Source organism: Nyctereutes procyonoides, unplaced genomic scaffold, assembly GCF_905146905.1.
Source record: "Nyctereutes procyonoides isolate TBG_1078 unplaced genomic scaffold, NYPRO_anot_genome, whole genome shotgun sequence".
Taxonomy (NCBI): domain Eukaryota; kingdom Metazoa; phylum Chordata; class Mammalia; order Carnivora; family Canidae; genus Nyctereutes; species Nyctereutes procyonoides.
This window is the reverse complement of record NW_026575140.1, coordinates 44,185,065-44,212,190: the sequence shown is the minus strand read 5'-3', so window position 1 is coordinate 44,212,190 and position 27,126 is coordinate 44,185,065. Positions and strand designations below refer to the sequence as shown.

General features: G+C 45.8%; 1 protein-coding gene across 3 annotated transcripts in view; it reads left to right on the top strand.

Annotated features, from left to right (window-relative positions):
* The window catches only part of JAK1 (Janus kinase 1), a 129,896-nt gene that overhangs the window by 101,221 nt on the left and 1,549 nt on the right, over positions 1-27,126 (top strand). For all 3 annotated transcript variants that reach the window (XM_055305510.1, XM_055305511.1, XM_055305512.1), the window contains 17 exons: positions 377-562; positions 4,231-4,388; positions 6,889-7,012; positions 9,047-9,233; positions 13,458-13,564; positions 16,448-16,591; positions 17,263-17,350; positions 17,803-17,930; positions 18,525-18,660; positions 20,308-20,459; positions 21,369-21,519; positions 21,638-21,732; positions 22,855-23,047; positions 23,577-23,701; positions 24,064-24,236; positions 25,945-26,062; positions 26,540-26,650. In XM_055305510.1, the coding sequence (XP_055161485.1) occupies positions 377-562; positions 4,231-4,388; positions 6,889-7,012; positions 9,047-9,233; positions 13,458-13,564; positions 16,448-16,591; positions 17,263-17,350; positions 17,803-17,930; positions 18,525-18,660; positions 20,308-20,459; positions 21,369-21,519; positions 21,638-21,732; positions 22,855-23,047; positions 23,577-23,701; positions 24,064-24,236; positions 25,945-26,062; positions 26,540-26,650 (2,376 nt within the window). The remainder of the gene's footprint in view (positions 1-376; positions 563-4,230; positions 4,389-6,888; positions 7,013-9,046; positions 9,234-13,457; positions 13,565-16,447; positions 16,592-17,262; positions 17,351-17,802; positions 17,931-18,524; positions 18,661-20,307; positions 20,460-21,368; positions 21,520-21,637; positions 21,733-22,854; positions 23,048-23,576; positions 23,702-24,063; positions 24,237-25,944; positions 26,063-26,539; positions 26,651-27,126) is intronic.

Here is a 27,126-nt window from a genome sequence, read left to right as displayed (position 1 = left end):
GTTCCTTGCCTGTGTTGAAACGTAACGTGTATGAGTCGGGAAGGGAGAGGACCTGATGGTAGATCCCTGTCTAGTAGGCAGTTATTTCCCTCTCTCAGTTTACTTGTACATTATAGATTATGTGATAAGTTTAGTCAGTGTGCTCAGTAAGGCCCCACCCAGGTATAAAATCCCAAGATTCCCTTTTTGGAGCCCAAACTGCGATCCTTAGCCCACATTTGGCACCTCTCCCAATGCCTGTGTAAATCCAGGCAGGCTGGCTTTCTTATCCTTGAATGTAGGCCCCGCTTTAGTTTTCCAGAAGCACTGACCCTTTTTTTACTAATAGAAAATGAGAAAGCCAACTTAACTCTAGTACTTTTATATATCTTATCAGGTTGTTCCTGTTGAAAAGGAAAAAAACAAACTGAAACGGAAAAAACTGGAAAATAAACACAAGAAGGACGAGGAGAAAAACAAAATCCGGGAAGAGTGGAACAATTTTTCTTACTTCCCTGAAATCACACACATTGTAATAAAGGAGTCTGTTGTCAGCATCAATAAGCAGGACAACAAAAAAATGGTAGGTTTGCTCTGGAAGCAATCCTGTCTGTATCTGGTGACAAGAGGGTGACTTTGCTGAGGACAGTGATGCAGCACATGCTTTGCAGAGTTCCTGTTCCAAAGAGAAAAATCTGATGATTGTCTCTCTTTCCTTCTTAAGCCAGAAATCCCTCTTGCTGACATTGACATTATCAGTGCCGGTTTTTGAGTTACACTGGTATGTTACAGTACCTTTCTTGGGTCTTGTAAATGTGTATCTCCATCAGGGTTTGCTGCCCTCCTTGAGACATCTTAGCATAAATATTTAATTCACAAAAGTTAGTGGATTTGAAGGAAAAGATTGGTGAAAGTTAGCATTTTCCCTCAGGGATGACTTTAGCCTCTTTGCTGAGATGAAGCACTCAATTGGGATGAGGTCGGTGGGAAGCCCTGCTTTGCACTTCAGCCAGCTGTCAGGCTGGTGGCTGTAGCCACAGTGGCAGTCCTCGTTATGGTGTCAGGTACACCCAAGTGACTCTTGGACAGAGGAAGGGGGGGTGTTCAATCTCACTTCCTCTTTTTCAGTATCACTTAAGGATATAATCCAGACAGGCAGGCCAGCTTTAGGAGGGGAAGTAGAAACATTGCCAAAATAAATATGTTTGTGTTGGGGAAGTCAGGCTGAGAGCACATGGAGAAGATGGGTAGCTGAGGCAGGGCATGCAGAGTAAAGGTAGTTAGCACCAGGGAAATACCACATTTTGCCCCAAATTTGGCAAAAACTGTCAAAAGGATAACAGTATTGGGAATGAATCTGGTGATCTGGTTTAGAACAGATGGTCACCCTGTTAATCTAGAGTACGTTGCCTTTTTTACCTTTTAGACAGCAAATTGGCAGCACGTAATAAAAGCCTTGAAAATATTTATATGTCCCTCCATTTGGGAACTTAGGGCTGTTTTCCAGAAACAGTGAGAGATAAAGCCAGTGGTCTGTGAATGAGTATGTTTGTCCCAATGGAATTTACAGTGTAAAAATACTGAAAATTACCTAAGTATACAGTAATAGGAGAATGGGAAAATTAATCACAATTAACCCAAGTAGTAAAATATTCTATAAACAAATTGCTAATTTTTTTAATAATCTGGAAAAATGCTTTATAAGTGGAAAAAAGAATACAAAACTCTATAGAACAGTACCGATTTTGTTCAAGACATTTTAAAAAGGTATACATATACATACACATGCTGTTAGAAAAATAAAATAGTCCAACTGTTATTTTTGGTGAGATTATGAATGATTTAAATTTTTTATTCTCCTAACCTCCCCTCTTTTAACAATAAACATAAATTAATTTCATTTGGAAACTGTAGTGAAAAATAAAGTGAAGGGAGAAATAAAAGCGTCCAGGAAGATGTTAGTGGGAAGATGGAGAATGGAAGGAAGGAGAAGGTCAAAAGAAGTGCTATTTTTTTTAACATATCATAGAGATAGTGCCAGATTATATGCTGTGTCTGCAGGATCTTATTTATTTAGTCTTTACAAGAATCTTAGATGTAGGCATTTTGGCTCTATTTCCAGTGGGGAAATCAGATTATGGACAAATGTAGACACTTGTATAGGGTGACAGAGTGAGAAAAAGTGGCAGCTCCAAGGCATTCTCTTCCTCAGGGACCGCAGTGAGGAAGAGCTTGGCACATCCGTGATCTGGCTCTTCAACACGGTCAAACCCTGAAGACGCGTAGCAGAGGAAGAATAGCAGCAGCCAGCTGAGTACAGTGTTTGTGAGCCTGCCCCTACCTGTCCTGGCACCCAGTTGGCACACCTGTCACCTAAGAGCCCACTTGGACCACATGGTCTGGCAAGTCTTTGCCAGCTGCAGTGCTATGAAAGGAGCAGGAGGAAGACAGAAATAAATACTCGATCTCCCCAGGACTTCATTTTTCTTTACAAACACTATCTCTTACTATCTGCCAGGTGCTTCCCGTTCTAAATGAGTTACAAATATAAACTTTTTCCATTTTTGTTGACCCTAGAAGTGGGTGTATTATTATCATCTTCATTTTACAGAGGTGGAAACTGAGGCACAAAAAGCTTAGGTAACTTGCCCAGTGTCACACAGCTCTTAGGTAAATCATTTGAAATTGCCAATATGGGACAGTTTGTGACCTATAAAATGATTACAAGTGCTTAACTGTGATAGCAAGTGGAGATGCAGAGATTTCAGCTCATATAAACTGACTCCAGAACCTGTGGATTGACACATGATGCCCTCTCTTCTTTATCTCATTCCTCTGCCCCTTCCCAGCCATGGAATTTCCAAGCCCTTTGATCAGGTGGTACTTTGGCCACTGGTCTTTCAGGAAAGCATGATCCCAGCATGTTATCAAATTATATCTTGATTTATCTCTTCTCTCTTCCTCTTCTTGACGTCTCCCATTTCCATTCAGACTTCTGTTCTAGGGAACTTAAGTGCTTATGTGGTCTTGCTTTTTTACATGATTGGGTGAAGGGCTGCCCAAACCAGACTATTTTGAATTTGCTCTTTGGGGATTTGCTCTTTTGGGATCTGCAGGTGGATGCAAGGAGGCATGCTTAGCACAGAGTCTTCTTACTGAATAACTATCTCTGTGGTGGCCTTTGCCTCCTTGGTTCACAAGTCCACAGCTGACTTTTCCTTTGGCAAGATAGCTAACTGTCATTAGCTCCACTTACTTCCATCCTTTCTAGTTGCTTCTATTTATCCCTCTCCTTTTAACTGATTTTTCTTGTCTCTGTTTTTCTCTGCCATCAGCCTGTCCTTTCTCCAGTACTATAGACAGAGTCTTATTCTCACATATCATTTTTCCCTCAGAAGGCTCTGGTGGTGCTTAATGTTCTTCTGAGTCAAAACTCTAAATGGCTTTCCATACCCTTATTCACCAGGAGATGTTCCTGGTTAAGCCCATGGATCCTCTTAGATGGGCAATTTTTGTTCAGGGCTGTATGATCAAGACCAAAAAAAAAAAAAATTGCCTGTCTTTACCTCCAGGTGTTTTTTTGAAAACCTTCTTTCTGGTGAAGTTTCCTCTCTCATCCTCTCATTTTTGCCTTTGCTCTCCCACTTTGGGTAAGATTCTCTGCCTGCTTCCAAACCCTCAGAGGTCTCTGGACTTAATCTAGCAAACTCATCATTATCTTGGGACCATTCTTGGATTGAAATCTGGGCGTTTCACCTTCTAGACCAACTCTGATGAGATGAAGCCCCTGTGCCTCTGTTTCCTTTTCTATAAAATGGTAACGATGCTGAGTCAGTCATTGCTTAGTGCTGAAGCCAGGGTTCCACTTGCATGCACTCTGCTCCTACACTCTCCACTTTTTTTTTTTTTTAAACCTCCACTTTTATCACTGTGCCTGAGATGCAGACTTGCTCCTCCTTCTGGACCCCGGTGGGAGCCTCTCCATAGGTCTGCCTGCCACAGCTGCCTCTTCTACCCTTTCTCCCACACAAACACATCATACCTCATCTGATAGTTGGGAGATAATAGACAAGAAACATATGATGAACATTCAAAATTGTGTATAAATGCAAGGGGTGTACAGTTACCTTTGAGGTCATGCGTTCTGCATTGTGTTTTAAATATCTTCTCACTGTGTACCTCCTCATAAAGCCAGGTGCCTGAGATGGTCAGCACGTGATATAACCATGGGCGTGTCTTCTCTCTTGCCAGGAACTGAAGCTCTCATCCCATGAGGAGGCCTTGTCCTTTGTGTCCCTGGTAGACGGCTACTTCCGGCTCACAGCAGATGCCCATCATTACCTCTGCACTGATGTGGCTCCCCCATTGATCGTCCACAACATACAGAATGGTTGTCACGGTCCAATCTGGTTGGTTCTGGCACCTTTTCGGGTGCCCTTGGTGTGAAAAGAACCACATTTTAGTGGTGGGGAGTGTGACCTTCTCAGACACAGGTGTCATCAGTTGTTTAGGTGGGGGCTGGTTGAATGTGTTGTTTAGGACTTATTTGGTGCCCTCTTTTCCATCACTCCTATCCACTGGTCAGTCCTTCCTGTCATCTCTTACCTCGGTTTGTGCCATAGACCCTTCCTTCTTCCCCCTTGGGTTTCCTCATAGTTTAACCCCTTCACTTCTCCACAGCTGACCAAGAAATGCTATGCTTCCTAACCCCTTGCTGTGCCAAACACAGATAAAAAGGACATGGGTCCCATTTCACTGTAGTAAGCAGTGGCATCCTGAGTTGGCTTGTTCTAAAAGTGCAGATAAATGGTGGGAACAGTGAGGCGACCAAGCCTGAGGGCTGGAAGGGGCTTTGGTGGACATCTTGTCCCACCTGCATCTCAGAACTAGTAGCGCTTACTCAGATACCTCTGGCGATGGGGTATTTAGTACTGCATATGGCAGCCAGCAGATTATAGCTCTGACAGTTACAGGCATACGGACCTCTCTGCGAGGGAGTTGAAGTTTGCCTCTCTCTAACTTCTTCCTACTCATTTGACTTCTGCCGTTTGAAGCAATAGGGATTCAGTGTACTTCCTTTTATGTAGGACTGTTCTTCAGAGGAAAACAGCTGCTGTATTTCTTCTGAGTCTCTCCTCCCAAACCAATCTGGGGAAGCATCTCTTCAGCTGCCTTCCTCATGATAGGTTCCCACCTCTTCCCTATGCCAGTTACCTGAGGACAGCTAGTTTATTGTGGGTGAACCCTGGCTTAGAGAGGCTCACAGACTCATGAGGAGATAGATGCACAAAGATGTGCAGAGCAGGGTGTTGAGCATTATAATAAAGCACATTTCTCAAATATCCCAACCACAGTTCGGCTTCAGGGCCCTTGCTCTTGCTCTTGCCCGTGGCCTAGAATGCTGTTGCTCTGGAATGTATACAGCCACCACTTCCCTCAGATATCACCTTATCGGTGAAGTCTTCCCTGGCCACCTTCTATGAAGTAACAATACCTTTTCCTCCTTCACACCCCACACTTCCTTGCTCCTTCACTCTGCTTTATTTTTCTTTTCTTTTTTTTTTTTTTAAGATTTCATTTATTTATTCATGAGAGACAGAGACAGAAACAGAGAGAGAGAGAGAGGCACAGAGACACAGGCAGCACAGGCAGAGGAAAAGCAAGCTCCATGCAGGGAGCCCGACGTGGGACTTGATCCTGGGACTCCAGGATCATGCCCTGGGCCGAAGGCAGGCACTAAACCGCTGAGCCACCCAGGGATCCCTGCTTTATTTTTCTTAAGTGGTATTTATTATCTCCTGAGACTTGCTTTGTTTGTTTCCATGTCCATTTGTTGCTTGTCTGTCTAGCCTTGCTGTCCAGAATGAGCCGCACAGAGGCAGAGGGCCTGTGTGTTTGGCGCACTGCTTTTCCTCAGCACCCATAGCAAGGGCTGGCACATACCATAGGCACTCTGTAAATATTTGCTCGATCAGTGAATGTTTCGTGTTCTGTGGGAGGCTGGAATTCATTGCCTCTTCTGAGTAGGCACCATTCAGATCAGATTAAACTTTGAAGAATCAGTGAAGATTGACAAGTCTTTTTTTTTTTTCTTTTAAGATTGACAGGTCTTAAGGAAAAGGGTCTCCTAGTTGAGGGATCATCATATGCAAAGGCATGAAGTTGTTTCAGGTCATGGAGCAGTTTGTCTCTAACTTCCTTACACATGTTGACCATGTCGGTCCTCTTTCACTGACCCTTAGTGAGCACCACTCACAAGACATGTGGTAACCTCACTTGTAGATTTATTTAGTGCCTGTTCACTGCCCTCTGTGTGTTAGGACCGATTAATCCTGGAGATACAAAGGAATGTAAGACAGGCATATTCCCTATTAATATCTAATTCTTTTTTGTTTGTTTGCTTTTTATTCAGTGTTAATTATTCAATTTCTTATTTACTGAGTAGCTACTATGAGCCAAATGTGCTTTGGGTACTGGGGATACAGCAGTGAACAGAATAGCCCCAAATTTGTACTCTCCTGAGGCTCATGTTCTAGTTGGGCTGCCTAGGGATGGTGGAGAGGGACCCCACTCTATGGTGGGCACTCTGTGGTGGGCAGCTCCACATCACCTCTAGGGGAGTATCTCCTGCCTCTAGCTGGAGACCACATATGTGGTGGGGAAGTCAGGGACAAGGAGAGCTCAGTGCCTTGGGCAGCAGGAGAGTCCTCTTCTAGACCTTGGAGATTTGATGTGTCTTAAGGCTCCTTGGCATGTCAGCTTGCCCCATGTGTCCTCTCAGGACTTTATAGGACCCAGGATGGGGAATGTGAGGGGGCCAGAGGACTTAAGCCAGCTCAGAGAAGTGGATATCCCATGGGCTCTAGGGTGTTCTTGGTATGAGCTTTTTCTCCCTTTCTCTCCCTCTAGCACAGAATATGCCATCAATAAGTTGCGGCAAGAAGGAAGCGAGGAGGGGATGTATGTGCTGAGGTGGAGCTGTACCGACTTCGACAATATTCTCATGACTGTCACCTGCTTTGAAAAATCTGAGGTCAGTCAGGAAAAATCTTGGTCAGTCAGGCCAAGTCATATGGCCACAGGGTTGTTTAGTGCAGCCAGCCCAGGAGCTACTCCAGAGAGTACCACTCTAGGGGGGTGGGCATAGAAGAGCCTGGGTTTCTGAGAAAATCCCTGGCAGTTCTGACTGGGACAACCCCACTCTTCAAAAGAAGACTTCCTGAGCAGCCAGACCCAGAATTTCCTCTTTATGACCCTTTCTTCCCTCAAGAGACCCGTGACAGGGGTCCGTGATGGCTCTGGAATGTAAAGTGTGGCCAGAAAACCAGTCAGACCAAACATTTGTCAAGTTTAATGCACTTGTTTGGAGTGGTTTGTTTTACACTCAGTGACAAAATCACAGGCCCGGAGTCCTATCTATGGCACTTACTGGTATACGTCGGTGCCAAGAAGACTGGCTCGGTAACCTGGACTAACACAGTTTTCCCCAGATGGTAGCTTCAGACATTTTAACAGATGACTTGCTGTCTCATGTTTTCACAAGTGGAGATGACTCTACTTGTAGTGACTCTAGTGTAGCTGGAAGTCAGGAATGATGTGAGAGATATTCTGATAACAAAGATAGAAGCCAGAATTGCTGACCTTACCTCACTAGACCACAATACTACCTTTGTCATTCATGCAACTTTTTTAAATACAGGAAATGGAATATTTTATAAGACAATGATTTTTACAGAGTTAGTCCAGATAAATACACTGATGTTGACTAGGTTAGCATGTATTGGGAGAACTGGGGCATCAGGGAGAGGCAGGGGAGCTTCAGGGTAGAAGTCAAGCACATCAGCAGGCCACAGACCCCAGATGCTGGAAGGAAAAGTACTGGGGATCCCCTGGGGACTAAACTCTGTCAAGAGAGGGAAGAGGAAATGGTAGAAGGAACCCAGCACTGCCAGATGTCCTGGTCAAAGTGTCTAGGTGCCACTGCCTGCCTGGGGGTGTTCCTGAATGGTGAGGCCTTTTGGCTGGTACAGACACAGTGCATCAGAACTTGTCAGGTTTGTTCCTGGGCAGCATGCCTGTCTTCTGCATTCATCAGTCTTGGAAGGAAGTTTCATGTTTTTAACATGGGTGGGTGCACAAGATAGCCCAGCTGCTTTCTGAAGTGGGACCAGCTTATGCTGTAAAACGTCAGCAACTCAGTAGCATGGTCCCCCAGGTGTCATTACCTGGGGAAAACAGGATCTTAGATATGATTACTCCTGCTGTTCATTGTAGCTCACCAGACACTGTGCTGAACACTTTACCTCCATGTCTTCATTTAAACCTTACACTGACCCTGTGAGGTAGGTGGTATTATCCCCATTGTACAGGTGAATAAACCAGGACATTGAGATCTTAAATAACTTGTCCTGGTCTACACCATAAGTAGATCTTTCTGGCCCTCATCCTTAGTCATGAAAATATTTGTCTCTGTACAGAAAGTGCCCGTGAAGGAAAACCTCTGCCTATACTTCCTCTCTGTGGTACCCTAGAACCCTGAAAATAAATCAGACCACCGACCGCCACCTCCCACGGTGGTTCTCCTTAAGTAGATTCATGGCCTGGAAAGGCTCAGTTTGAGGGACTTCCTGGATAAATATTGTTAATAGTAATTATTATTTCGTGTACAATATTTGCAAATCTTTATAAAGTGCTTACTAAGTGTTTTATTATGTCATGTAATCATAGCAGCAGTCCTATGAGGTTGGTTTTTCAATTAACTTCATCTTACAGGTTTAAAACAAGGTGGTGATGTCATAGAAGTCACTGCTTAGTTATGTTTTCTCCTTAGTGTTAATAACTCCCTTTGATCAGTGTCATCTTCTGGATTGACTGATTGATTGTTTACTTGTTGATCATGTTTTTTATTTTTGAATAATTATGGATTTACAGAAATGTTACAGAGGTAGTATGGAGTTCTAGGTATCTTTTGTCCAGCTTCCCCTGTTGTTACCAGATTATGTACCCGTGGCACATTGACTTGACCCTTTGAAAACAAATTGTTTCTGGTCATTTTCCTGAATGGCAGATGCTGGGTGGCCAGAAACAGTTCAAGAATTTTCAGATTGAGGTGCAGAAGGGCCGCTATAGCCTGCACGGCTCAGATCGCAGCTTCCCCAGCCTAGGGGACCTGATGAGCCACCTCAAGAAGCAGATCCTGCGTACGGACAACATCAGCTTCGTGCTGAAGCGCTGCTGCCAGCCCAAGCCCCGAGGTGGGTCTCCCTGGGCCAGAGGTAGGCCCTGTCCCCTCAGGGATCCCCTTTGCCCCTTAGTGATGCTCCAAGACACATGTAAGCACTGGAAGGATGGTTAGGATCATATGGTCAAATGCCGCATCTTATAGATGAGAAAATTGAGTACTGGAGAAGTGAAGTAGGTTTCACTGAGGGCCAAGGTTAGAGGGGTTTGAGTACCAGGCTACCCCAATGGTTTTTTGACATTCCCGTACTGCAAGGTGTTACCTAAATGTATCTGATCCTTTCCTAAGAAGAGATGGGCTTCAGAGGAAGGGTGGGCAGCGCAGTGGTTCTGAGGCCCCAGGAAGTGTGGTGGGAGGTACTCTGAGGAGTCTCTTTGTCTGAGATATATCTGGTTCCTTTAAGGAGGTTTGTGAGCCTTTATGTCATGGGTGGGCAGAGGAAGCGGCAGTAGAACCCAAAGGGGCCTGGGTTCTTGATGTTCGAGCCACTTTTTGGCCTCCCAGTAAGAGGCTGCCACTGCGCTCTGTGAAAGAGGAAGGGCTTACGTTCTTGTTGATCAGATAGGGTTTCCTGACAGCTTCGGGGGTAACTGCAGCCTTTGTTTTCATGCTTGAAGATGTTCCACAAGGGTGAAAACACATCTGCTGCTTGGCCCTGATACCTGAGTGAGTTGAAACCTTAAAGCTCAACGACCCTATTTAGTCATATAATGTCTCCTTCCAGGTAGTAGGAGTACTTTATACTCTCCTTGGGATTAGTGGTCTCAGGGTGAGGTTGAGGAGATAGAGGACAGCGTCCACAGGTAGTGAGGACTGGTGGTAGACAGGAGACTGGGACATGATTTCTTTGCTGGAACTAGCTGGGAAGGTCTCTGGTATAGATGCCACCACTACTAGTGCAGATCTGGGAGCCAGTGGCTGTGGCAGGAGAAGCACAGGAACAGATTGAATCCTTCTCATGGCTTCTGACGAGGCTCCTGGAACTCCACAATGAATGTGTTTAGTATCTGTCTCTCCCACTTGAGTATAAACTCTTAAGATAGAATCTGGATCTGTCTTAACACCCTGTGACTAATGTACACCACACCTAGCATGGAATCCGTGTTCACTGATGTCTGTCAGGTGAACAATTACAGCAGTAGATACCATATTGGTGGGTGCCTACTAATCTCAAGCACTTTGCATGCATATTTGCATTTATTCCATATGTACAATAGCTCTCTGTAGCTATTTTAGAGATGTGGGAATGGAGGCTCAGAGATGGTTAGGGCCTTGCTAGTAGTATCAGTAGTAGTTATAATAGTAGCAACAAGTAGTGATGATGATGATGGCAGCTGCTATTAATTCATCAGGCCCTGTTTGAGGGTTTTCCATGTTTTGAGTCATTTACTCTTCAGAACAAGCCAGAGTGTTGTAATCCTCATTCTATTTTCCTAGGTAGGTAGAGGATGAACAGGGAACTAAACTCAAGTCTTCTGACTCCAGCTCTGGTGATCTTTCCCATACATCCCATCACACGCCATGTGAAGGTGCAGGGGCAGCCATTAGCCCAAGGCTCTGGGGCAAGGACCAGTTCTCCTGACCTAGGGAGAGGAAGAATAAGCCCTGTGTATGAGGCTTGCTTCTGTGGGCCATCAGAAGCCCTCTGTCTTCCCTCCACCACCTGCAAATTAGAGAAGTGGTGAAATCATGAAAATTAAGGAGAGGGTCATTTTGGGTTCCTCAGTGCTTCTGCCCTTATAACTGCAAGGCTCTGATGGTCTGATTCCAACCTGGGTTTCTCACTTGAAAATGCAACCGGAAAACCAACAAAGGAAAAGCAGGTGGCCAGAGTGGATGTGACAAGAAAGCAAATCCACATCTCTGTGCGTGTTGTCTAGCCAGCCCCTCTGCCCCTTTGCAAGTCTGAGGGTGACCATGGTAAGAAAGGGATACTGGCTCAGCCATCACTAACTCTTCTACATCTTCATCCATGAAGTGGAGCTAGGGGCTTGATATCTGTACCCTTTGGCTCTGACACTGAGAACTTAGGCAGACTATTGCCAAACAGCTGGTACAAGGATGATGACACTGGCCAGGATGTAATCGTGGGGGGATCCCTGGGTGGCTCAGGGGTTTAGCGCCTGCCTTTGGCCCAGGGCATGATCCTGGAGTCCCAGGATCGAGTCCCACATTGGGTTCCCTGCATGGAGCCTGCTTCTCCTTCTGCCTGTGTCTCTGCTTCTCTCTCTCTCTCTCTCTCATATGAATGAATGAATGAATTAATTAATTAATTAATTAATTAAAATCTTAAAAAAAAAAGGATGTAATCATGGTCTTAACCACAAGACTGCCAGTTTTGGAGCACTCTCCATACACCAGGCACTGAAGGTAGTAAGCCCTTGGTTGTCCCTCACAGCAGAGACTTTTGTCTCCCATTTTTCTAGTGAGAAAACAGTTTGAACCGCTCCCTGTCACTCACACAGTTGACTTCAGTGCCATGCTCCCTGAAGCAGCCATGCAAATCATCAGCCCATAAATGGTGCCTGTTTTTGTCTCCCTCTATAATTTTTTAAGATTTTATTTATTCATGAGAGATGCACACACAGAGGGGCCAGAGACACAGGTAGAAGGAGAAGCAGGCTCCATGCAGGCAGCCTGACGTGGGACTCGATCCCAGAACTCCAGGATCACGCCCTGAGCTGAAGGCAGCACTAAACCACTGAGCCACCTGGGCTGTCCAGTAGTCCTCTATAATTTTCAAAACAGCTCTACTGCGCCAGCCCTTCCCTGGGAACACCATTCAAGTGGCCCTTTCTGGGTCTTTTCTCCATCAGGGCAGTCCTGAGTTGCCTGGAATCTGCTTTTATCCAAGTAACAGAGTGGATGAGGATAACAGAATGGAGGAGAATAGACTGGAGAAAGGGTACCCAGGATATAATAACAAAGTGGGGCTTGTGCCTGAATCCAGTTTCTGACTCCCAGGTTTATACCCCCCACTAGGGCATGTGTGCTATGAGAAGATGAGAGACTGGAGCCATCTGTGATTTAAGGGTGAAAGCAGATTTGATTCTAGGGCTTACTAGCTGCCTGGCCTTGGGGGCAAGCTGTTTAATAACTCTGAATCTCTGTTTTCTGACCTAGAGAATAAAAAGGAGGATGATAAAAATACTATGTACCTCATAGAATTGTCCTAGAATGAAGGAATTAATGTGAGTGAAGTTCTTAGGACAGTGGCTGGCAAAGAGAAAGCAATCAGAAAATATGAGCTGAAAAAAAAAAAAAAAAAAAGGGAAAGCCCTTCAGAGAAGTGAGGATTTGAGAGACTTTGTTCCAGTTACTTGGCCTGCTGTAGGGACCGGGTCCTCAGTAGCTAATCGAAAGGCTTCTTCTAGGGTTCCAGAATCCTCTCACTGCCAGTCTGAATCGGGAAGGTGCTTTCTTCCCCCACAATGACATAGCTTGAAGTGGCTCCATGGTGGCTTCTGTGGATTCGAAATTGCATTAGCCACCTCTGTTCATCATGATTCACCAGATTTTGTAAAGTGGTTTGCCCTTGGAATCAGTAGAATTCGGGGGCTGGCCTGCTCATGATCTGTACATTTAGTTAGCACCTCCTTGGAATCAGGCATTGCTGGGAGCCCTAAGAGGTTCAGGCTTGACCTTTTCTCTGGCTTACCTGTCTTGTTCTTTTGCATAAGACCAGTGTTGTTTGACCATCCTGCCTCAGATCTCGTCACTTCCAAGACCCGAGGTACTTCTTCCTCCCCCTTCACCTCTCATCCTTCAGCTCACATCCTATTCATTCACACGTGTAACATATACTTCCTGAGTACCTGCTATATACCAGGCTGTGGAGATAGAGCAGGAAATGAGATAGACACGGTCCCTGCCAGTGGGGAGTTTCTCTTCTCAGATATTAAAATTTCACTTCCGTAGGCAGACCTTTTCTAAGTTCTGCTATCAGAATGTATCCTGCTGTGTCAACCCTAGAATACCTGGGCCTGGTTTGGAGAATAGCTGCACAAATTGGAGCTTTTCTTTTGATTGGCTGATTATTTGACCATTTTAAGCTCTGCTACTAGTCTGTAAGCTCCTGGAGGATCATAAATCAAGTACTCAGTAAACATTTACTGAACGATTGAACCAATACATGTAGAAATATGTCTTCGGCAAGCCCCATGGTTTGGCAGGCATTGACCGACTGGGATCTGGGACCTTCACTACCCCAGTCAGACTTCTTCACTCTCTTCCACAGAGATCTCCAATCTGCTGGTGGCTACTAAGAAAGCCCAAGAGTGGCAGCCAGTCTACCCCATGAGCCAGCTGAGTTTTGACCGGATCCTCAAGAAGGATATTGTGCAAGTGAGTCATTGCTAAGGTTCTTGGGTCTACCTTGGTCCTGCCTCACCACAGTGAGCAGTCTGAGGTTTTTGGGGAGTGAAGTCTGGGTGTGGGGAATCCTATCAGAAAAAAAAGTAAGGAGGCTTTCCTTTCATAGTTAAAGCCGTTCAGCCACTGCCCTGTCATTCTTACCCAGCCTTGCTGAGGTTCCCCAGAGATACTTTCTCTTTGAGGGAAATGGATTAATCAGGCTTTGTGGGGTTATCTAGGGTTATAGGACCTTCTGTTGTGAGTCTTCAGCGGATAGGAAGAGTTGGAGAACTTGGTAGGAATGCTGACAGGGCAGTGAGAATCGGCTGTCCATGTGGGAGTCTGTGCTGATGCCCCTCATTAACCCACAACATGCTGTGTGACAAAGCACTACTAAAGTTCAGTTCCTAGGCTTTCTGATGCTTCCAGAGGGAGCAAAGCTGGGGAATACAGAATGCAGTAAGAGAGCAGGAGATGTACAATGTTGGCCTGCAAGAGAACTGTCTTCAGAAATAGATCCCTTGGACCAGTGTCCACCTGGGGGGACATTTGCCCAGAGTCTGTAGCCATAGGCAGGCCCAGTTTCCCTTGTAGCTGCCCTTGGGCTTTGGCTAGGGGTGTGAGGCCCAGGGCAAATCCTACTTTCTGTCCCATGCCCCCACCTCAGGCCCTGAACACAGAGCCACACATCAGGGAGGCTGAGGAGACAACATGCCAGCAGTCTTGGAGGGAAGGGACCATTGACTGCCTGGGAGAGACTGCAACACTTGGGAGGTGTTGGAGAGCGAATTGTGGGGTCACATCTATTAGGGAACCTGGTGGAAGGCAGCAGGCATGGGGTTGGGTTCCTAGTTTATTTTTTTTCCCTAGTTTATTTTTTAAAGTTAATCCCTAAAATTGTTGGGTAGAGTTTTCAGGGAGTAGAAGCCCACAGCTACAACCACCTTTCACTTCGTTTTGGATAATTCTTCACTGAAGGCCAGTTTTTATTGTTTTCTGTTCCTTCTGGTGGGTTTGGAGCTGTGGCCAGAGATTAAAATCACCAGAGCAACAGTACTCTGGCCTTTTTTCTGTCTAAACTTGGCACCGTACTTGAGCCCTCCCTTCTTTCCTTGCCCTCGAGCCTCTGGGCAGGTCACGGCCATCCACCATGCTCCCAGTGCTCACCTAGCCAACAGACTGAGCACTTTGGCATGCCAGTATGATTGCAACCTTGGCAGGCCCACAGTGTGGTGGAGGAGCCAGCTCTTGCATCTTAAGTAGTTAATCACATTACTGAGATGTTAAGTCCTAAGTAGGGAAGTACAACAGGATTTGGGACTGTCAGGACCATGCCACCTAGCCTTGAGAGGACCAAGATGGCTTCCTAGAGAAAGCATCAAAGCAGAGTTGCAGAGGATGCACAGCAAGTACCCGGCCAAGGCAGAGGGAATGGCATGGAAGGAAGCTGTTGTGGAACATGCATGGGGCTCTGTGGTTGCTGTGGAGTCCTGCTGCCATGACTTGGCCACTGGAATAAAGCAGCCCTTCTGGGGAAGAGTAATTATTTCTGAAAGCATATGGCTTTTACGGGATGTTCTGGGAACACAACCTCCCAGAACCTTGATGAATCACTTCATGACAGATGTGGCTTTAATGAATAGTCACAGAACCTTGCCAGGATATGGGAGACAGGGCAGATGCATTGCCACTCTGCTTTGACAGGTGACAAATGGTGGCATTTGTGCAAATTAATATACCCGATTAACAATTGTATACGTTCCTCTAGGGGGCAGGGCTGATTCCAAGGGAATCTTTCTGCATTTACAGAGAGAGTCGTGGGATAATAGAAATATAGCACCTCATCCTACAGATTTTGTGAGATTAATGTCAGTAGCTTGAAAGTGCCCAAGTTTTATGAATCACTTTTTTATTTTCCAATAAGAATGTTTAAATCAGAATTATTAAACTTGAATTGGAAGGGTCCTTAGAGAGAGATGATAATGTGTGATGATTTCATTTAGTCCTCATAGCACTTAATTGGTGGTGTTCTCCTCTTCCAGTGAGGAAACTGAGGGCCCACCCTTCCAGTCTCTGCCTCTGTCTTTACCCCCTCCCCACTGTGGGACTGCTTGGGCAAATCCACATGTAAATGCATCACAGATATTAAAGCTTAGCATGTATGCACATACACACACATGCAGGCTGCGTAGATGGGTGGAAAATGAATGAACAAGTACCTCATCTAGAGGACAATCAAACAGAACACATAAGCCCAGCAGATGGTTTTTCCCCACAATATGCCAGGGTCTAGACCAGGAGTCTTTACTCCTTATCTCTTCACTTGATTCTAGAACAAGTGCTGTGATTTCCCGTTTATAATAGTGGGCAGAGATGGAGCGTGGTGAAAGAACATTTCTTAAGTTAAATGGCCAGTGAGCAGTTGAACCAGCACTAACGAGCCCCTGTCTTTGTTCCCCAGCCTATAGTAAAGCCCCACCGGGGTCCTCTCTGAGTCCACTCTGGAGGCCAAGGTTGAGGGCTGATGTCATCGGAGGCTGATAGTGGTGCTGCTAGAAGTTTTGTGATTGGTCAGGATTATGTTTCAGCCACAGGTTGTTTCTGGAGGCAGAAAGGAAGGAACCATTTGGGAATTAACTTTCTCCCGGGGCCCGGGAAGTACCACATTTGTGTTTTGCTGCGTAGCTTTGTGTTCCTTTTGGAGGCCTGACCAGGATGAGGCTCCAAGAGTCTGTGAGCTGCAGAGACTCTTCTGTCCTAGCCCTGCCCCTTCTGGTACTATGTGTTCCCATTGGGGCCTCAGTGCTTGGCTCAGCTCTCATGTCACTGCAGCCCCAGAGAGAAGTCACCCCAACCTCCTCCTTCCTCTTTCAGGGCGAGCACCTTGGGAGAGGCACACGGACACACATCTACTCCGGTACTCTGGTGGATTATAAGGATGATGAAGGAACCTCTGAAGAAAAGAGAATAAAAGTCATCCTCAAAGTCTTAGACCCCAGCCACAGGGACATTTCTCTGGCAAGTGTCTTCCTCAGAACCCCATCCCTTCTCTAGTTCTGGAGCCAGTGGAGTGTTGTGAGCCAGGAAGAACCCTTGCCCTTTTTTTGGTCTGGTGGTTTTCAAACTTGTCATTTAGTCTGAATTCCTTTCTTAAGACTTCTTCCTTTCTACAGTCTTAGAAAAAGAGGTATATAAAATAAGTGAGGGAAGACTGAAGATGAAGTAGGTTGAGCAGCCTGTGCCCTCTCTGCCCCTCTCATTCTCCTGTTTCCTATCTAGAGGTCCTTGTGGTTCTCTGGACCCTCGAGCTGAATCTTCTCACAATCCCTGATGTAGTCTAAGGCTGTCACTATGACAGCCTTTATCTAGAAAGATAAAGGCCAGGATCCCACACAGTTAGAGAGTGATAAAGCCAAGTCTTGACAGAGATCTGGTTTTTGTTTATTCTACTACAGTGTCAAACATTGTTATTTCCCATAGTTTAAAGGAAGAGAAAGTGGTGGATATGAGTATCCTATGGGGAACTTGTCACCTAGCCTCTGCTACCAGCCTCGCTCTGTATCCTATTAGGTTTTCAAGGCCTAGGATGATGACAGTGGGACTGATTGACTTTCCTCTCAGTAGAGCCCCTTTGGCACCAGAGCCATGGAGTCTGACCCTTGACATTCCCTTGTCCTGTTCTCCCACAGGCTTTCTTTGAGGCAGCCAGCATGATGAGGCAGGTCTCCCACAAACACATCGTGTACCTCTACGGCGTCTGTGTCCGAGATGTGGAGAGTAAGTGTATTTGCTTTGGAAGGGGAGGTTGTTCCCTGTGTGGGGAGTGTGAGTGCTATAATGACAATTTGGGGCTGATGCCACCTTCGCATTGCCTGAGCTTCTTGCCTCTTCTTACAGTTCAGAAACATGAGGTACTGAGCAGGTCTCATGCTTAATAGCATAGAATTTAGTGCCATTTGTCTTTCACTCATTTCTTGAATGTTATGTATTGTCACCTCAAGCTGCACACTGTTCTGGACCCGAGAGGGTGGGGTGAGTAAGCTGAGGGGTCAGAGTGGAAGAAGCTCTGGGCAGAGGTGGAAGCACTGTGGTGTTTGTACCTCACTAAGATGTTGGTGTCCTCCCAAGCTGAGTACCAGCCATTAAAGTGGGCTCTCCTCAAAGGGTGAGGGAAAATACTGTCCCAGATAGACAGAAGGTCCCAGATGTGCGTACTTTTGTGCTTGTAGATATCATGGTGGAAGAGTTTGTGGAGGGGGGGCCTCTAGATCTCTTCATGCACCGGAAAAGTGATGTCCTCACCACACCATGGAAGTTCAAAGTTGCCAAACAGCTGGCCAGCGCCCTGAGTTACTTGGTAAGTGTACCTACTGTGGTCTCCAACAGGAACCAGAATGCCCTCTAGGGGGTGGCAGGAAGGAGGTCTAGCCAGGTGGGCTGCTGGAGCCCAGGCTCTGTGGTTGGCCACAGGTGTGCCTAGTGCTTACTAAAAACTCCTTTGGGGCTGCCCGTGTGCTTGTGTATGAATACTGTTTCAAAGGAGGTTTTATCACATCAGAGGACTGACTTCTATAATGCACTATAGGTAAGAGTGGATATAATGTGATACTTGTCAAGTGAATGAGTGAAATTGCTAGCATCAGTAGTGCTTACCGTGAGTCAGCTGTTCAGTTGTTATACAGGTTCTTACTAGTGTTATTCTCACAAATGCCCTAGGAGGCCTGCTCCACCATTATCTCTGTTTCTCTGGTGAGGGAACTGGGGCAGAAGAACATAATATAAGGTGCCCAAGACACAGAGAACTAATTGGGGGACAGCTCGACTGCCTGGGCATGGCTGTTGCTGGCGAATATGGAGATGATGTGAGGGGCCAGGCTCAGAAACAGAGGGAAGGAAGGAAGGGGGTTATACCCATGGGCAGCTCGCTAATTTTACCCTTTTCACTCTACAGGAGGATAAAGACCTAGTTCATGGAAATGTGTGCACTAAAAACCTTCTCCTGGCCCGTGAGGGCATTGACAGCGAGTTCGGCCCGTTCATCAAGCTCAGTGACCCTGGCATCCCCATCACTGTGCTGTCCAGGCAAGGTGTGTCTCCCCGACCCTCCCACCCCAGTTCCCATCCTCGCCCTTCACCCTTCCACCCTCCCTGCCCTCACCAGTGGGGAGAAGGGGGCTAGGGCTCAGGTGTGTTTCCTTTTAAAAAAGAACTTTAGCAGACAGGCATCTGGTGCTATTCCTGGCCCTGGGGGCCAGTCCTTACCTTTAGGGAGCTAACTGTGGGGTAGGAGAAACAATTCACCCAAGGCACATCTTTGTTCAAGGTGCTAGGGGTAGCACAGAGGGAAGCTGCTGGGCCTGGGGATAGTCAGGTGTCAGGGGGAGCTGGGTCCCCTTGGTCCTCAACTGTAGTTGGTGGGCAGTTTGGGGAGGTCCCTGAGTGATTGCTGTGGTCCTGCATGCTTAGAATGAGGTTACCATGAGCTATGGGGCTCTGCAGGAAAGGACAGGCTTAGGAGCAGAGATGCTGAAACCAGGGCTGCATGAGTTGTACTCTGCATCTTAGCCTTATAGGCCATATACAGGACATCAGCATGTCCCCGGGCCTCATGCCCTGGCTGGTGCTGGCCAGTGGTTTCTAGCACCAGGCACAGTGCCTGGCGCTTAGAGTGTTGCTCAGGAATTCAAAAAATGGGCTAAGTTTGGAAGAGAACCAGGATGAAGACAAGCCTTACAAGTAAGACCTAAGTCATCCCCTCCTCAGAAGGAGGATGGGAAGTATCCTCTAGTGCCTGCATGGTGCTTACATTCCACCCAACTTCCAACAGTCTGCACAGGTTTGCCCCTGAATCTGTAAGGGTCCTGTCCTCAGCAAGCATTTGAGACATAGACACGGGTGACTCCAGGGCAAGTAGAAAAGCCTAGGTACCCCACAGAGAAGCCAGTAAAATGCTGTGTACACTCAGAAAGAGATGTCATCTAGCTGGGGTCAGAGGGTGACTCAGAGAGGCGTTGGGGTTTCATCTGAGCCTTGTAGGTCAGTGAGGTGGGCTTGACTGTGAATGCCCAGCTCAAGAATGGCCCACTTGCCTCTCTTGCCAGCAGGAGCCAGAAGAGTGCTGCTAGAGACCACAGCACTTGTTAAGGGGCATTTCCCTGGATACAGCAGGGGTATCTGTACAGATATTGGTCTTGGGAAGAAGCCAGAACAGGGCTGCGGAAGTAGCAAGGTGCAAGCATGATGTAGAACAGCCTCACCTGTCATCTTCCCTTGTCCTTTCACACACTGAGCAAGCATAGTGTTGCAGGGGGACCATGAGGAGTGCATGAGATTAGCTTAGGCCTACTTTGCACATATGGGCCCCTCTTCCTGTCTTTTCTTTCTTAAGCCTTTGTTCTCCTTCCCTAGGGTGGTGGCCTCTACCTGGGAGTACTTTGCTGTTTCTGCGGCCAGAGCTTCAGAAGACTGGCCCTGCATGACCCTCCTGGGGGGCAGGTGATAATCAGACACACCTGCTGGCCCTAAGACTGGTGCATCTAAAGTGCCAGAGTGAGAGGCCCAGAAGATGGCACCTTTCACAAGCTCCCCATGGGACCAATGTAGCCATGGTCCATGTTTGGAAAACACTGCTTAAAATAGTTTCTTCGTTAGTTCAGTGCCTGCTGCAATGACAGCGATTTACTCCCCGGGCGATTCCAGGAACTGATCTGGAAATATCTCCCATCTTTTTTCAGAGTGCATAGAACGAATCCCATGGATTGCTCCTGAGTGTGTTGAAGACTCCAAGAACCTGAGTGTGGCTGCTGACAAATGGAGCTTTGGAACCACATTGTGGGAAATCTGCTACAATGGCGAGATCCCTCTGAAAGACAAGACCCTGATTGAGGTGAGCAGTTGCAGTCCAGGGTGTGAGCCAACTGAGGACTCCTTGAGCACTCGTGGACATCTTGGGAGTTCTCGGGAAGCCTCATGTTGTAGGAAGAGGTAGATGTCCATTTGAATCTCCTTCAAAGGCTTACTGGCTATGTGACCTCAAAAGTGTCCCTAACCTTCCCTGAGTCTCAGTTTTATCATCTATAAAATGGGGATAAACAACACCTACTTTGCAGGGCTATTATGAAGATTAATAATAATAATAAGGGTGCCAGGCACACAGCATGTGTTCAGTAGAATAGTATAATACTTTTTAGCTCAGATTTTAAGCACCTACTAGCAAAATTAACACAGATCTTTGTTGAATCTCTTTATCCTAAATATAGTTATATAGGCTGTATTTTTTAATATCCTGTGTACTTTACTATTAATGTCTTCCAATTTTACAAACTTAATAGTTTCATTAACCTCACATTTAATTAATTTTATATTTGGCATTTAGGTTTTTAAATTTGTAATGTTCTAACTCTGCAGGGAATATCTTTGAACATAAATTTTTGTTTATATCTGACTTATTTCTGAGTCATTCAGTAGGGCCACTGAGGAATTAATGAGTCAAAGGATTTGAAGAATCTGAAGGTTATACATATTGCCAAATTGTATTCCAGGAACGTTGCATGACCTCACTGGAATGTAGCTTGTTCAGGACTGGGGTATACTGCTATACTGCCCATCTTCCTTGAATTTGGATTTTTGTGTGGAGACTAAGATTTCCCCAAGCCGAAATAAGGCAACAATAACACATGCTTATGAAATCTATCTTCAAGCACAGCTGTTGGGAATTAAATAGGGATGGTAACTGGGGCTGAAAGGTTAGTGAGTGGTTCCTTTGGTTTCTTCCATGTGGTTTTCTTCTTTATAGAAAGAGAGATTCTATGAAAGCCGGTGCCGGCCAGTGACACCATCCTGTAAGGAGCTGGCTGACCTTATGACCCGCTGCATGAACTATGACCCCAACCAGAGACCCTTCTTCCGAGCCATCATGAGAGACATCAATAAACTGGAAGAGCAGAGTAAGACACTGTCTTGTGCTCTATTGTGAGAACAGCCAGTGCCCAGGGAAGCGAGTGAGTAATGAGGAGCCTGTGAATGGCATTCACTTTTTTAATATGGTTTCTTTTCTCCCATTAGATCCAGACATTGTTTCCGAAAGAAAGCCGGCAACTGAAGTGGATCCCACACATTTTGAAAAACGGTTCTTGAAGAGGATCCGTGACTTGGGAGAGGCAAGTTAGGCTGGAGTCCCCTGCTGACCGTGTCACCTCTCTGTATCCAAAGCCACTCCACTCTCTCATTTCGGGCCTCGGTTTAGGAGAGAAGGCATCTGACTGCATTTGCCCTGGGCCAGTTGAATCATAAGGGACTCTCCATTTGACACATGGTGACAGCGCACATACACCTGCCTGTCCAAGTGGCTGGATAAGTACACAAGATGTTGGTCTGCTCCCTCCAGACTTGATTCTTCTCTGAGGGATGGAAGAGAATGAAAAGGGAGAGATATGGGGGAATAGATATAGATGTGGTAGAAACAGAAAAATCCCTGACTTTCCTGGGTATTTGTATCCTGCGAGGCTGCTTAAATGAGGGATTATTTACTACACAGGCCAGATAGAATGTCTGCTTTTCCCTTGGATCTCAAATGGGAGTTTCCTAACAGTTAATGTAACCAGAAAAGCTAGTGCGATTTGTATCTTTATACAGATTTTCTGTAGTTCAGTTAAGTGAACACAGACTGTGTCCCACACCAAGTATCTTCTCTGTGCCAAGGCTTTGTTCTGGGCACTTTGCACTTTCTAGGCACAGTGTCCTTGGTTGCTCACACCATCCCTGAAAGTCCGTTGCTACTGTGTATGCTGAGCATCTCTGGAGCCAGCTCAGAAGATTGGGTGACTCGGTCCACGTCGCTATCTAGTGGCTTGATTGGGATCTGATCCCACATCTTCTAAACACTCTTCATGGAGTGCTCTTTTCAGCTACATTGTGGTGCCTGTCCTTTAGCCTGGGCCCACGGCTGTCAGAGAACACACAGTTGTCCTGCAGGTCCAGCAATTACTTCCTTTTCCTGTCGGGTTACACTTATGTGGAAACTGGGATTGATGTGTTGGTTCACCAGTCCCCTGGTGCTTTCTTGTCTTAGCTCAGTAATGGAGGAGGTGGCATGTGAGACGAGAGGAAGGGGCTGTGGTAGGCAGGAAGAGGCTGGGTAGGAGCTCGCTGCCTGTGAGGTCAGGCTGTGCTGCTCTCCCCTGGCATTTATGGAGACAGCACAAGAAGCCAGCCTCATCTAAGTGTTCCTGCCAACCCAGTGTGGGGTTTTTCTCATCAAGCGCACATATTTTTCCTTGTAGGGCCACTTTGGGAAGGTTGAGCTCTGCAGGTATGACCCTGAGGGGGATAATACTGGGGAGCAGGTGGCTGTCAAATCCCTGAAGCCTGAGAGTGGAGGTAACCACATAGCTGATCTGAAGAAGGAAATCGAAATTCTAAGGAACCTTTATCATGAGAACATTGTGAAGTACAAAGGCATCTGTACAGAAGACGGTATGTTGTGCAGAGTGGGATTGGTTTGAAAACTAAAGAACTGTGTGGGGTTTTAGAGTCAGTGCTGCGCAGGTAGTACCCTCAGCCTTACCTGGGCCATCTGAACACCCTAGCGATGCTTCCTGTGAACTCTTGGGGCCTCACAGTCGTATGCGTGGTTGGGTCCCTCAGTATAGAGTTATATGGTACATATTGTACTCTAAAATTGCTAATGAAATTATGTGGCTAATAATTTCAAAAAAATCAGCCATCTGCAGTGATTTGCAGATCACTCTATTAGCTTAGTGGATGCTGAGGATTGGGATATGTTACGTACACGAGTCTTACTACCTCCATTAATTGCTGAGGATCGTGAGGTTCTGGAGCTTAAGAGGTTAAGTAACTTGCCTGTGATTCAGAGGTGACACTGAAATCAGTTCAGGGCCTGCGTCTACAGATCCTGTACCATCTACTCTCCCATAGTTCCTTCATCTGGCAACCTCATGCTGATGGGTGTTTGTTTTTTTTTTTTTTTTTTTTTTCTAAACAGGAGGAAATGGTATTAAGCTCATCATGGAATTTCTGCCTTCAGGAAGTCTTAAGGAATATCTTCCAAAGAATAAGAACAAAATTAACCTCAAACAACAGTTAAAATATGCCGTTCAGATTTGTAAGGTAAAAAAAAAAAAAATGTTAAAGATGAAAAAATCAGGCACTCTGTCCTAAAATTGGGTTGTGATTAGACTGCAAGAGGAAAGCTTTACAGTAATTGTACCTGGGTTCATTTTGCTCTATATGATTTGGATGAAAATCAGCCAGTACTAAGAAAACTGATCTGTTAACATGGCTGATTTAATGTATATTTCTTTGAATTGGGTTGGCCTTATTATTCTTGCATTAAAAACAACAACAAAAAAAAATGAGTGCTAGGTAAACGAAATGACATTTGTGGTTTTTTGTGAAGCAGTAACGGATACAAAACAGAACCGGAAACAACCTTTAGGAAACACACTCTACCTTTACTTCTCTCTTCTCAGGGGATGGACTATTTAGGTTCTCGGCAATATGTTCACCGGGACTTAGCAGCAAGGAATGTCCTTGTTGAGAGTGAACACCAAGTGAAAATTGGAGACTTTGGTTTGACCAAAGCAATTGAAACTGACAAGGAGTACTACACAGTCAAGGATGATCGGGACAGCCCTGTGTTTTGGTAACTGAATCTAATGTTAATGTCTTTTATTCCTCCTGCCCAAGTCAAGGTTAGAAACAACTTAGAACATTTGGAATTGATTGATCCTTGCCTTCAAGAAACACCTTTTAGGTTGTTTCACTGAAACCAATCCACATAGAAATGCCGGAGGCTCATATGACACCATCTTCCAAGGAGTGAAGGATGCTAACCACCTGGTGGCTCAGCATTTCCAGCTTCCCAGGAGAGGGCATTCATCTGACACAGTCCATAAAACCATTAGCAGTTGCAGGGATCACATCCATGCACAGGAGGCTTAGAGGGCAGGTGGGAGGAAGGGGTAGGAACGAGGTGAGGAAGGTAGGCGCAGACAGATGATTCAGGGAGATCCCCGACAGGAGAGTGGACCACAGTGCAGGGGGGGACTCAGCTATCTGCCCACGGATCATTGGAGTGTCTGGTTTGGAAGGCCACATCCTGATTGTGAGCCCTCTCAGCCTGGAGCACCAAGGGAGAAGCTGGTTAAACCTCTGTTGTGCCACGCCGATAGAACAAACCAGCACCTCCAAGGTGTGTCCCGCATAGACCCAAACCTAGATCTCTCCCACTCATGGAGCCTAAGCCTTCCCTCACTCATAAATATGTATCAGGGCCCTACTTTATGCCAGGTACTTAGAGATATGTGGTGAACAAGCAGACCGAGTTTAGAATGTAATGGATTGGGCAGCCAATTTCATGATGGTAGCTGCATATAAGCTTGGTTTTCTGGAAGTCCTGTTATGACTTTAAAGATCCATGGGGGGATCCCTGGGTGGCTCATCGGTTTAGCGCCTGCCTTTGGCCCAGGGCGCAATCCTGGAGTTCCGGGATCGAGTCCCGCGTCGGGCTCCCAGCATGGAGCCTGCTTATCCCTCTGCCTGTGTCTCTGCCTCTCTCTATGTCTACCATGAATAAATAAAATAAAAATCTTAAAAAAAAAAAAAGATCCATGGGGGTTTGTAAGGATGGTAAAAAAATGAGATGAGAACAGTGAATATCCCAGGACGTGAGTCAGCTGTGGCTGGATCATGAGGCAGGAGGTCTCAAGGACTGGCTAACGCAGAGCCCTGGAAGCCGAGTTATGGAGGCAGCACTCCACCACAGGCTTTGGGATATACCACTGGAGGCTTGACAAATGGCAGCTTTTGTTTTAAAACGATCCCTGTGGATGGAGGGGGAACAAGATTGGAGCCAAGGGAATCTGATTCAGCCAGAGCTAGTGAGGATGTGAACTAGGACAGTGACAGTGGGGCTTAAGAGAAGTGAGAAGGTTTAAATAATTAGGAAACTGGATATGGGGATGCCTCCATTTCTGGCGTGGGCAGTGGCTGTCATCCACTGAAACAGTTGACCTTGGAAGAAACCTGCATGGGGAGGTCACTGCTAGTGACTAATTTTGAACTTGCAAAGAACACCTGGGGCCTGTCATTCCATGCCTCCTCTACATGGACAGTACCTGCCCTGTGCAATGAAGAGCACAAACTGTCTAATATTTTAAAGCAAATACATGCTACAGAGAGCCTGAGATGGCATTGTTTTACACATCAGATGTGTGCTTCAGGATAGCTGTGATTAATGTATTAAATACTAAGAAAAGCCAAAGAAGTAATTTTTTTGGACTTAATCTGTAATGTTTGTTCGAATATCCTTCCCAGGAAATGAAGAGATTTCATGGTCTGCTTTCTTTCAGGTATGCTCCTGAATGTTTAATTCAATGTAAATTTTATATCGCCTCTGATGTCTGGTCGTTTGGAGTGACCCTGCATGAGTTGCTTACTTACTGTGACTCAGATTCCAGCCCCATGGCGGTAAGTCTTCCTTGTCCCTTTATATGAACCTAGCACCCAGTGGAAATGTGCAAGTTTTGTTCTTAAATGGCATCCAGTTAGTGTGTTACAATGGAAAGTGTCACTTGACACTTATTTGTGGCTCTCTCAAGTCCTCATTTTATAAAGAGCCCAAGTTCTAGAAAATGATGGCTGGCTTTCAAGGATCTTACCTGTGTGAAGAGTCCAGGGTCAGTTTCCTGTGAGAATGAGGGAGCCAATGGGGAGGGCCTTGTTGAGGCTCAGGTATTCATAAATGAGATCATTTTCACTGGGACAGGCTGTTCAGCCAGGGAAAGGGATAGTTAGTGGAGTCTGACAGATTACAGACTAATCATTGAGAGCTAATCAAGATTTTGGACTTTCATTTAATTTCCATTTAATTCTAGAAATTTTACCTTCATCTAATGTTGATCTAAATGTGTGCTAAAATATTTTGTTTGGTTTTATTTCACATAGTTGTTTCTGAAAATGATAGGCCCAACTCATGGCCAGATGACAGTAACAAGACTTGTGAATACATTAAAAGAAGGAAAACGTTTGCCTTGTCCACCTCACTGTCCAGAAGAGGTATTTGTGGGTCATTTTACAGTAATAAACTCAATTTGTGTGGTGGTGTTAAGGCTTGAGTTATCCAGCAAGTGTTCGGGGGTAGGGGTAAAGGGGGAAGAAGTAATTTTCTGAAGTTGAATTTCAGATCAAACCTCTTTGATCTGATGAAAAATCATCTTTTGGGGCAAATGACAGCCATAAGTTATGTTTAAAGTAAGGATTCCATCCAGAAGTGGGCTGACCTCAGTGTGAGCACCCTAAAGGAACATATTTTGGTGGAGCCTGATTGTGACAAGTACATATAGAGTTGACCCTTACCCCACACGAGAGTAGGGGCACTGACCTCCTACACATTTGAAAATCTGAATGTAACTTTTGATTACCCAAACTTAAGTCTGCTGTTGACCAGGAGGCTTACTGATTACAAGAGAAAAAAATGGTAAGAGCAAATACATTTATAGCACTGTATTGTATTTATTGAAAAAACAATGTAT